Source organism: Oncorhynchus kisutch, linkage group LG29, assembly GCF_002021735.2.
Source record: "Oncorhynchus kisutch isolate 150728-3 linkage group LG29, Okis_V2, whole genome shotgun sequence".
Lineage (NCBI taxonomy): Eukaryota > Metazoa > Chordata > Actinopteri > Salmoniformes > Salmonidae > Oncorhynchus > Oncorhynchus kisutch.
This window is the reverse complement of record NC_034202.2, coordinates 20,221,203-20,233,446: the sequence shown is the minus strand read 5'-3', so window position 1 is coordinate 20,233,446 and position 12,244 is coordinate 20,221,203. Positions and strand designations below refer to the sequence as shown.

At 44.6% G+C, this 12,244-nt stretch overlaps 1 protein-coding gene across 5 annotated transcripts in view; it reads right to left on the bottom strand.

Annotated features, from left to right (window-relative positions):
- Positions 1-527: 527 nt before the first annotated feature.
- Positions 528-12,244, bottom strand: part of LOC109874136 (regulator of G-protein signaling 3) — a 150,756-nt gene continuing 139,039 nt past the window's right edge. For 3 of the 5 annotated variants that reach the window (XM_031808887.1, XM_020465937.2, XM_020465934.2), the window contains 4 exons: positions 6,260-6,364; positions 4,518-4,579; positions 3,104-3,270; positions 528-2,565 (listed from right to left, as the gene is read on the bottom strand). In XM_031808887.1, the coding sequence (XP_031664747.1) occupies positions 2,365-2,565; positions 3,104-3,270; positions 4,518-4,579; positions 6,260-6,364 (535 nt within the window). In that variant the 3' untranslated portion in view covers positions 528-2,364. Of the gene's footprint in view, positions 2,566-3,103; positions 3,271-4,517; positions 4,580-6,259; positions 6,365-6,668; positions 6,984-11,991; positions 12,207-12,244 lie in introns of those variants that run through there. The other 2 variants (XM_020465936.2, XM_020465935.2) reach the window with 2 other exon arrangements.

Below are 12,244 nucleotides of genomic sequence, written 5' to 3'. Positions count from 1 at the left end.
CTCCCAATGCCCCAGGGCAGTGATTGGGACACTGCCCTGTGTAGGGTGCTGTCTTTCGGATGGGACGTTAAACAGGTGTCTTGACTCTCTGAGGTCATTAAAGATCCCATGGCACTTATTGTAGGGGTGTTAACCCTGGTGTCCTGGCTAAATTCCCAATCTGGCCCTCAAGCCATCACAGTCATCTAATAATCCCCAGTTTACAATTGGCTCATTCATCCCCCTCCTCTCTCCTGTAACTATTCCCCAGGTTGTTGCTGCAAATAAGAACGTGTTCTCAGGCAACTTACCTGGTAAAATAACAAATAAATAAATAAACTGTATGTACACAATACAGAGTCCAGGGACACAGGCTATCTTGTCACACTGTTGTGTAGTATGGGAGCTCAGATTGTAGTAGGTACTTGGATATGCACGTGTTTCTGCTCCAACTAATGTTTTGTATTAGCAACACTTACCAAAGGTGAAGAACGTAGACATACAGATACGTAATACAATTCACAGCAAATGAAATTTCAGAGACATGATTTATTATTTCACCAGTTGGTTGTTTTATTTATCTTCAGCAATGACACCAAATGTATTTCTATTGTCTTTTTTTTGCTTGCTATCTTAGGAGTTGGGTTTGAATTGTAAACAGTGAAAATGATCAAACACATTTCATAAACTCCTGACAAGCATTGTATGACCAGGAAAGGGTGGACCTTCCTCATTTTTTTATAGCAATACATGTCATCTTATAGCTTTGAGTCTCTCATATTTACATAGATACAGCCAGGTTCCAGCTCGACGCAAGTGAAACCTATTGTTTTCTTGTTTTTTCTTTCGTTTTCTTAAAGAATGATATGTACATCCTTAAACCCCTAGCTGCCTGCTGCCAGGGTACACAGTAAGAATGACTTGTTTAATTCATGTGTCTTTTCTTGTTTATTTACTTCAACTGTCAAATCAACCTTATAGCTGAATTTTGCAACATGACTCTTACAAATGAAGTGTATAACACAGAGATCAAGCCATTGTCTTTCCAATCAAAATTGAAACTTATCCCCCCCCCCCAAAAAAAGGAAAATAAACAATAACATATTGCACTTAAAGTCAGGACAGCGGTGGACCTATTTCATGGTTAGGGGGAGGGAGCGCTTTTAGCTGAGTGCAATGGGTGAAGCATCCGGCAAGGTATCTAAATGAATAGGCAAACCTTTGTACAGGTGAAGCACTTTTATCTTTTTTATGTCTATGAAAAGAGCATCCTCCCAACAGTATTGCTCAGTATACCTATGGAGTGCAGGTTTGAACCTAAAACAATTCAAAAAACAAAACATTGTATGTGTAAAAACGAAAATGAAAAAACAAATTCAAGCTTGGAAGCTTCATAGTCAAGTGCCTTAATGTCCTGAGAATGCTGCCTTGTTCAGTCCAGGTGGAGCTACAATGAATTGCTCATTTTTTTTCGACAGTCTTTGGAGACAGGCAACAAGTCTTTCCCCCCCCCCCAATATGTTTTCGAGTGAGTGGCACATTTCTGCTAATCTGCAGTTTTGGTCCGTTCCATTGTTCCATTATTTGTATTTTCTCCATCTTTCTCTCTTTCTCTCTCTCTCTCTGTCTCTGTGTCTTTTGCCGTAATCTTTAGATGAATGCGACGAGGTGGGACCCTGTGAGAGGGTGCTGAACAGGACTGTGCTTGAAAGAGGTGTGCACGCCGTGAATTGGAGAACATGACAACAGAAAAAAAGCTCAAAAAAACATCTTTTCATTCAGACATTGATCCAGCAACCCAATTTCTCCTTTTTCTCGCAAGTCCATTTTGAAAATGGTCATGAAAGCTTTGAGACATGGAAAAACTAGGACAAAACAAACCTCTGTGTCGTACCAACAGGCTCCAAAGGAGGAGGAGGATAGGGGGGTGTCAAAAAAAAAGACTAAATACAACATTTGCATCAACACAGTACTGGACTGTCTTCATGTCTGCAGAGGTTTCAACCCTTTCTCCAGTACGTCCGGAAGATTAACTTAAATATGGACACACTAACATATGTCATTATGAACGACAGACAGTGATCAATGAGAGTGATCCGAGAAACCCTTGGACAAGCCCTCACATGACAGTGACCAGCTGTCCTGACTGGGCTCTCTATCCGCCCTCCATCAGCCTGTTGTCATCGTCGTTGTGTACACAACACCCCCCTCAGTGCCACGGCCTAGCTCGCCGTCTTTCTCACACCCAACTCATGACGGGACAGGATGAAGGCAGAAACAAAACAAAAAGGCGAACATGAAAAAAATCTACCTCCCCCTGCTTTCAAGTCTCTGCCTTCTCTCTTTCGTCGTCGTCTCTCACTTTCGATCTTGATCTCTGCGTGTTTACGACGATGAGGAGGTGGACGTGGTGCTGGCCTTCTTCTGGTTGACTAAGTCCATGTAGAGCTCTGAGCGGAGGAAACGAGGGTACGAGTCCTTCTCCATCAGGCCGTATATCCTGCGCTGGGCCAGGTCAAAGCAGGAACGCGTCACATTCTGAAGGTTGTCCTTAGTGTGCTCTCGAGTGTACGAGTCCAAGTTCACCTGAGAGAGGGAACCAGGGAGGGGAGAAAAGGAAGAGACAGAGTAGCAGGTTAGTTTCAGTGCTACCAGAAACTGGTTCAAGCTGTTGGGGCTGATTTGTGACTTGAAGTTTCCACTCGGCTTTCCAGGTTTGAAACAAAAAGGGAAAGGGGAAAAGTGAGGGAGTCTATTTGTTACGTGTCAGGTGGCCAAAGAAAGCCTGTTTGTCAGGCATGATCTCACATCCTCTCCAGCTCACTTGTTCCTTTGTGGGAGCACCTTCTGACAGGATTACACATTCATCAACCTAACATATTTTTAGTTTAGGGAACAATGGTGTTGGGGCCAGCCAAAATCCCTGCTTTTTCAATTTATAGCAGGAACAAGTTATTTTCTAGTTTCTGTCAGGGAGGTGTTAGGAGTGGATTATACATTTCAGTCATGAGTGAGGTTGAGGTAAGCAAGTGGAGAGCTCGTTTAGGTATAAAAAGGGGAGATTACAGTTGAAGGGTGTTTTCCATCATCCCTTGTCTGTATGTGTATGGGGATGGCTGCTCACCTCTTTACAAGACTGGATGGCAATGTATTCAGCGAAGACTTTCTTGGCTTTGGACGCTATCTTGGATTGCGACTTAATCTTCTTGTAATCCTCGCACGCCAACCAGAATTCCAGATTCTCCTCGCTGAATTCTGTGCGCAGGAAAGCTCTGAACGCTGCCAGGCCATCTGAAGGGAAGGAGGCAGGAGGGAAAGAAACCGAGAGGTGTGGGTTAGTGGACGTGACTGGAGAGCCATGGCAACACATCGTCATCTCTCTCAGCGAGGGAGACTACCTTAAATAGCACAGTAGCCCAGTCCATTGAGTCACACTGTTAAAAAGGGGACTAAAGCCAACACCCTCCAAGACACTTCAGTCACCTCCCATAAACAACAACTATGCAGCATCACCTCCCTGACCCTACACTACACTCTTACTTTTTCCTCTCGTCGACACCACTCATTGGTATGTCTTTTTTCATCTTGTCTCTGTACAAAGAGATGCCATTCATGTTCTGAGGGGGGGGGTCAGTTTGCTTGTCAACCTATTCCTGTTGCTTTGGCTACTGGGATGGTGTCGTTAATGACTTAAGGAAAAGACATTGGTAGAGTAAGAATAGCAGGAAGCCGAGTCCCACCCTGCCTGGTTGCCAGCACCTTTCTGTTCACATAACCCCCCCCATGCTGATTACACTACAGGAGCAGAGAGAGACTTCACTACAGGTCAGCCAGAAGAAATATATAAAGAAAGTAATAAAAAACATGAAACAGCAGAAAGAGAGAGGAGGGCAAGTTGGGATCAAAGTCTTGTGCCGCTTGTCTCTCCTCTGTTAGGGATAAATGGTGTTGGCTTGTCTGAGCCCACGTCATCACTGAGAAACAATTGAATGGGGATTTGGAATCGCAGCCCGACAGCGCTCAGACCAAGGATATGAATTATGGAACCATACAAATATAGCAACACTACTCTGACGTCCTCTTTCTCTCAGCCGCCCAGCCCATCCATAATCTGTCCCCTCTCCCCCTACACTAATGCATGGCTCTATTCATCCACCGTGATTTGTGGGAGAGCTGCAGCAGAGTGCCTCAACAGACTGCCCATTCACAGCAAGGGAGCAACAACTCACACACTGAATTCACATTGCATAAGCAACAAGTATGAACATATTTCCTGCCCATACCACCCCCCCCCCCCCCCCCCCCCCCAAAACACATGCGCATTGTTCCTTATTCATTGTTCCTTATTCACGCATTGTTTCTTATTCAATGCAATTGTTCCCCATGCTTCAGTTCAACTTTAACCAGATCCATATGGGAACATATGGCAATCAAACCCAGATGGGTATTAGTCATTTCCTTTTTCCCATTTGGTTTGATTGATCAAATGGACAGAGAGAATAAAGAAGGAAAAGAGTAAGAAGGAAAGGCAGACTTACATTTGTGGGCCAGCAGCTTGTCCAGAGATTCCCCCCATTTGAGTGCCTCCTCCGGGGTGGGCCTGCAAATGAAAACGGAGCGGTTCTTTAGCAAGCCCATCTCTGCCAGGTTTCTCATGGTGTGACCCATCCGAAGCCCTGTGCTCCCCTGTACTGCACTGAACTGGTAAGGAGCGTGGTCCTTTGGCTAGTACTCTGTGGAATTGCTATTCCTTTCTTCTTCTTCTCGCTTTCTTTTTTTTCCCTCTTTCACACTCGCTGGTGCTCTGGGGCTGTGTGTGAGCGAGCGTGTGTGAATGTGTATGAGTGTGTGTGCGTAAGTATGTCTAACTGGTTCCACTAGATGTCTCACCTTATACTCCCTCTCACTGCAGCTCAGGAGGCAGAGGAGGGGCGGGGACTAAACCAGCCAATGGAGATAGGGTTTGAGGCTGAGGGTCCACCCCCCAACTTTTCTGCCCTCCCCTTTACTCCTTCATTCTCTCTGCTCTCAGATAGAGGATATGCTTCCTCTCCTTCAACACACCTGGCGGTCTTATTGACATGGCAACAGAGGAATAGGACCCAACCATGTGAATCCATTATAATAGCACTATCTGCCCAGACATTTCCATTTTCTACTTTATTTCCATTTCTATCAGTTAATGTTGCAACTGACTTTGTGAATGAATTAAATATCCTACTAAATAAATGTCTGCCTAACATACATGCACTATGTTCTTTTGAATATAACAATTAAATACGAAACAATGAAATTCCCAGTTCTGATGCATTGTTGCCAAACACCTCCCTCCCTCTGTGGACAAAACACGCCTGTCTCTCTACATCATTGCATAATATAATGCATGACTACATATTCTGACAAGTGGACCTCCTGCTCGTTCTGTTACTGTTGCTGAGAGATATTTAATGCATTATGCAACACAATGCACGCTTGAAATGATTTGAAATAATATAGCAGTTGAGTAGATGCAGCTTGTGTTCAAGCACTCGTATTCTAAAGGTGCAATGGCAGCATGCAGACTATACATTAGACTTGTACATTAACCATTTATCTCGGACCAACCCGTTTTGCCAATCAAAACAGCCACATAGCTACAGTATAAATACAGTATAGACATACATGTAACCATGGATATTGATGTGGTCTGACTGGACCTGGATCTGTCTGTTAGCAGAGCTGACCCGTAACTGACCCGTAACTGACCCGTTACTGACCCGTAACTGACCCATCAACATTTCACAACATTGTAACTCAAAATCAACCGCCAAAACACGTGCATTAAAGATAATAGAGATACACCCCCTAAAACATTCTCGATTTAAATAGGTAGAAAAGGGAGCATAAATAAACTGTAGGACAAAGCTATAACATCCGCCTAACCTATAACAGCTATAACATCCGCCTAACCTATAACAGCTATAACATCCGCCTAACCTATAACAGCTATAACATCCGCCTTAGCTTACGGATCAACCAGGAATCGCTAAACACATCAAGAAGTAATTAATCCAATATCCCTTTTCCTTCCTTCCTTCCTCCCTTCCTTCCTTCCTTAATTTCTGTCTTTCTCTCTGTGGATTTACAAGCTCTTCTTCATGCTGCCCACTCGTCTGTATGTCTGTCTGTCTGAGCCAAGGCATCACCAGCTGGGGTGAGATCCAAGAAGCGGCCATGTGGACACACACACACACACACACACAGACAAACATACACACACAGTCATACACAAAACACTCACTTTACTGACGACTTCAAGGATTTGTCGAATTTGCCGGGTGGGTTGCTTCCGGGAGACTCATTCCTCCTCCTCAGGAAAGCAAGCCGGTTCTTCATGTCTTTGGCCCTAAGAGATAAAGAAAGAAAGAAAGAAAGAAAGAAAGAAAGAAAGAAAGAAAGAAAGAAAGAAAGAAAGAAAGAAAGAAAGAAAGAAAGAAAGAAAGAAAGAAAGAAAGAAAGGAAAAGGATGGATGAGATAGAGAAGGAGAGACAGATGGGGAGAGACCAAGGGGGGAAAGAGAGACACAGAAAAGGGGGTTGAGTCTTCCAAGTCATGGGAAACAGTTCAACTTTAAAAACAAACTCCAGCGGTTCAAATCAGTTCCATATGCTCAAAAGCAGAAAAGGGAAAAAGTGCCAGGGCTGTATACATTTCAGACTTCAGCAGGATATTCAAGTGTAGTAGAGTAGAGTAGTGTCCAGTGGAAGTGACAGTACGAAGACAGATACTATCTCTCCCTCTCCGTTGTCAATGTCTTCTTTCAATCTATCTCTCCTCTTGTTCTACCCCTGGCAGGTCCTTAGGCAGGGATGAATGTGGCAGTGAAGGAGGAGAGACTCACTCCTCATTCCTCCGTGCGATAACACCATTCTCCAGGTGCCTAGAGGGACCCTAAGAGAGGCAGCTAACCCAGGGCTGGGGCCCTTGGGACGGGACACGGGGCATAGCTGCACCCCCTCTTCCTCCATCAACCAAAATATACCCACATTACCAATAATACAATGCAACACCCCTTCCCATTCCCATCTCCTGGAGAGGGCATGCCAACCCATGCTATCCCAAATCCCTGGGTGGATGCTAGCGCCTCCCCCTGACCTCACATGCTTCCTCATTGGGACGCGACCCCACATGACTCCCATTTCCTGGTTGATTTCCACTGTGTATTAGCTATTAGCTAAAGCGCCGCTGTCCTAATCGCTGTCAGCTGGCCTAATGTCACCAAAAGCCCCAGTGAGACCACAGGACCCACAAAAGAACCCAGCGTTCCATTTTTGGAGTCTGAAAACACACACACACACACACACACACACACACACGCACACGCATACTGTACAAATGCACACACACCCACACATACAGTAGACACTCGCCCTCTCTCTGCCAGTCTCCAAAGGCCCTCTCCCAACACCTGATCATCAAACCCCTGCTTAGTTCCTGGTTCTTATCCACAGCCAGCTTTTGGAACTGAAAGAGTCCCCGTGTCTGTGCTCCAAGGTGAAAAGGCAAAGATGACATCAGTGGTCACTAGAGGGTGTAAAGGGCCTGGTTTGGATGGTGTTGCCAGGCCACCTCTGTGGGTTTTCCAGTCATATTATGATGGGGCGAAAAGCAGGAAACAGGAAGCAACCTGGGCAACTATTTAAGATGACTCCACCACCCATCATCAAGGGCAACCAGGAGCTGAGTAGTTCATTTCTTTCAAGGAGGAAAAAGGGGGGGACTAGGAGTAGATGAGGAACTAGGAGGAATACAAGAAGCCTCTTTCAAGATGTCGGTAAGAGAAGAGGGCAGGGAGAGGAACTTGCCAAACGTGTGAGTTCGAATCTAATTGATGACTAGTAAAACAACATGCCCTCAAGCTGGGGCTGGTTTGTCTCAGAGCCGAGAAAGAAGCCTCTGAAAGTGATTCTGAAGGCCACTCGATAGAGAGCTGTCCTCTCTCCTCTCTTATCTCTTCAGCAGGATGGGGAAGTGAGGAAATATCAGTCGTCACCGTGATCCTCCAGACAGAGAAGAGAGAGAAGAAATGATTGTACAAAGAAGAAGAAAAAAGACGGCCCACAAAGAATTTGAACAATCTGCTTCTAACATCCTGTACTGATCAGCGTGGATATTTCAGGGCTATCTGCGTGACAGGCTGTGACCATTGGCATCTATAAACACAATGTGATCTTTAACAAGGCACCATAAAGGGCTATAGGTGATGCATTGGGCTTGATTAGTATTCCACAGTAGGGTTGTAATTAAACCATGCTCTATGCAGATGAGGAGCTAACGTTAGTGGAGTAAAATTGGGTTGTTGGTATGGTGAAAAACATAAAAAACATTACACTCTACCTCTGGCACAGTTTTTCTCCCAACAACCCACATTCACCAGTCTGAAGTGATCATTACCCCAAGTAAAAAGCTGTTTTAGAAAGGCATAAAATCATCATAGAGAAGTGGAATCTACTTGATTGCTCTATTTTTAGCGTCCACGACCATAGTTTGGGTTTCAACTATGTGAGGTTAAAGCCGAATAGGGAAGCTATGCCAATGCATGTGAGCAGAGGGACTCGTTTTTTACGAGCCCTGGAAAATATTTGCAAACCTAATGAAACAATTTATTATGCAGGTCTGGTTTCAATACAAGTGGAGTGAACTACGCTGGGCCCAGGCTGGGTGGAAATCTATGACAGGGCTGTGAACACTATGGTCAGAGGACTGGGAGAGGTTGCTGAATATACAACTCAACACTTCCACCTTCTGGTTGGTTCATGATACTACAGGGATATGGTTCTCCATTCCCAACAATTGAACGTCGTAGATGAATGTCTACTAAGGTTGAATTGCTTGGTATAAAAAAGATGGTAACAAAGAGTAAATAATAAAATACTCTAAGGTAATGAAAACTGCAGGTAAATGCCATTTTGCTTAGCAGACCATCCTACAACCCACACTAAATCAAACCATCTCAATGTTTCAGTAGTTGATTACCCTACTTCTTTGACGTTTTTTTTATTGTCACATATACCAGATAGGTGCAGTGAAATGTGATGTTTTACAGGTTCAGCCATAGTAGCACGGCACCCCTGGAGCAACTTAGGGTGGTTAAGTGCCTTACTAAAGGGCACTTTGTCATTGCTCGGGTATTTAAACCAGCAAACTTTCGGGTTACTGGCCAAATACTCTAACCGTTAGGCTACCTGCCTAATGATGTTTTGTGCCGTGGGACTATAAGTGTTATTGAGAGCCAAGGACATGTAAGGCAGCTGAAACGCGTCTCAGGCCGAGGCAGTGATAAGGAGGTTACTACGCACACGACAGCTCTCCGGCCACGGCCATCCATCACGTTGCTGCTGTGATTATTAGCTCATACACTGGGCCTGCGTGGCCGTGGGTTACAGTAGAGGCCAGTCTAGGAGCTCAAACTCAGCAGGGTAAAGACACCACACACACACCCATACACAAAGCCACAAAGGGCAGGCAGGGGACACATTCCACACGGCTCTGCTACCCAGGCTACCCCGAGTGAAAAAAAAACTACCTGCTGGGAGAACAACTGGTACTACCGAGAGGCGAAGGGGCAAGATTAGAGGGGACCAATGGAAGGTGAGAAGGAACAGAGTGAGAGAGTGAAAAGATTAAGAAAAAATACCTGGACGAGATCTTGTCGCCTAATAAGTGTGTCGCAGTATGACATCTTCCTATTCACCTGACCCTGTGCCCTTAAACAACATCTGTATTGTCTTAATATGCTTTCCTCACTCTAACCATCAACCCCTCTCCCACTCCTCATACCCTGGCCGGCTAGCTAATTGCCCAGCCACCAGGAGCAGCAATGTGAATCTGTTCCTCTCTTCATTAAACATAGCCCTAAACCTGACAGGCTAATCTTATATTAGGATAGCCACATCCCTCTCTGGGAGATTAACAGATTAGGTTGCACTCTGATTCCATTCATCGCACCCGCTATCAGAAAATACTTCTATCACCTGTCACACTCCCTATCTGCCGGGCTGGTGGTGTGTGTGCGTGTGTGCGCATGTCTGTGTGTAGAGGGGGCTGGAGGGTCTTTAGCACCATGATTATCTCAGGTCTCTCCATGTTATTCCCACTTCTCCTGGCTCACATTACCGACAGTAATACCCTCTCTTCAGGCTATTCCTGGTAGTGTGAAACTGGGCCGTGCTCCCAGGGATATCTAGCTAGCTAAGTACTCAGAACTCAAGGGGAGAACTGGGTAGCTGGGGAGATGCGGGTAGACACACTGCAGCTGTATAGTAGATGTACTAAAGTGTGGCTGACTGACTGACAGCCACGGGTGCTGGGGGGGGCATGTCAACACCAACGTTAAATTACATAGAGAGACAAATAACATTATTGACATCCTAGAAATGTGCTACACCAAAGTAATTACATAGTATAGTATTATATTAAATAATTATACGTTGAGGTATTACACAGATATAAATGTATAGGAGCAAGAAAAGACGGAAAATGCTCTTACTGAATAGTCCCACTATAGAATCAGAGAAAACGCATGCCTGTCATCACTCAATGTTTGGGGCATGAAGTCTTGCTCTGAACTACTAGATGTTTCAACCATGTCAGTTAATCAGGCTTGTTAAAACACATCTGCTGTTGCTTCTACATCCCACCTTTCTGTTCTACCCAGTGGCTCTGTTTCCCTGTGTGTACTGGATTCCGTCTCCACACCTCCAGGCAGAAGGGTAGGGGGTAGTCCCAGACCCCAAGGTGAACGACTCTGGGTTTGTTTTTGCCCCGTCCGCCATTCTGGCTGTTTGCAGTAGGTTATGTGCCTGGCCCGGCACCGTATACACACATACCTCCCGTGTGTGTGTGTGTGTGTGTGTGTGTGTGTGTGTGTGTGTGTGTGTGTGTGTGTGTGTGTGTGTGTGTGTGTGTGTGTGTGTGTGTGTGTGTGTGTGTGTGTGTGTGTGTGTGTGTGTGTGTGTGTGTGTGTGTGTGTGTATGTCTGCATAACACAGTGTAGCTGCACATGTTCCTGTTATTCCCCACTATGAAGACAACATCATTCTCACTGAGCAAGGGTCCTCCCATTATTTTCCCACAGACTAAATAGGACAGCCTGTTCTCATAGACTAGACATAACATAGTAAATGTAAATATGGGACACTGAAATTAGTAGGATATGTTACGTTTGGAATGGTTACATAGGACAGATGGTTACTTGATGGGAAAATCAAAGTAGGGTGGTATAATGCAAACATCTAGAAACCTAAAAGTTGCGAGTTCCAATCACGGACAACTTTAGCATTTTAACTACTTACTACTTTTTAGCAACTTTGCAACTCCTTAGCATAGCTAACCCTTCCCCTAATTTTAACCCTTTTAGCTAACACTTCCTCTAATCCTAACCTTAACCCTTTAAACTAACTCCTAAACTTAACCCTAACCCCTAGCCTAGCTAACGTTAGCCAGAAAGCTAATGTTAGCCACCTAGCTAGAATTCGTAACATATCATAAGTTTTGCAAAGTCGTAACATATAATATGATTTGCAAATTTGCAACATATTGTACGTTTTTCAAATTCGGAAACATACAATATTCAAATTAGAATTTGCAACATATCTTACGAAATGGGTGATGGTAATACATAGCATATGAAACGTAACATACAGTATAATACTAATTGGAGTGTCTCGGATTTAAGTACAGAATATTATGAAAGGCTCTGAGACCAGGTTGAATAGGAATGTGGGTTTCCAGAGTAATTCCATGGGATCGGGGTGGGCTATGTTTAAAAACAGAGCAGGCAAACACACTGAGACATAAATCTGTACTTTTCAGGAGCGCCTGAATCTGAATTCCAATACAGTAGTACATTCTTTTCCAACCAAGGAAAATGCTGAAAATAGTAATTGTCCTACAATGTTCAGTATATATAAATCAACACCAAACTAAGCCATCTCTAACTAATTTAAATGCCCATTCTCAACATTACTCACCTTACCAACCACAGAGACCACTTAAGAAATCCAGGCCGATTATTAAAAGACAAGGCCAATCTCTAGATACAAGTGTCCTCAAAATAGATTTAACCACACGTGAGTCCTCTCACCCAGCAGCTGGCAAATGAGATTCAGGAGAGAGGTCAGCTAGCCTCCTAACAGCTTTTGAGTAGTATCCCTCAGAGCCTAAAACGTCACCTTCCTTCCCTCTCTCCCTCCCTCTCCCTCCTTCCGTCTCTCTCCCTCCTTC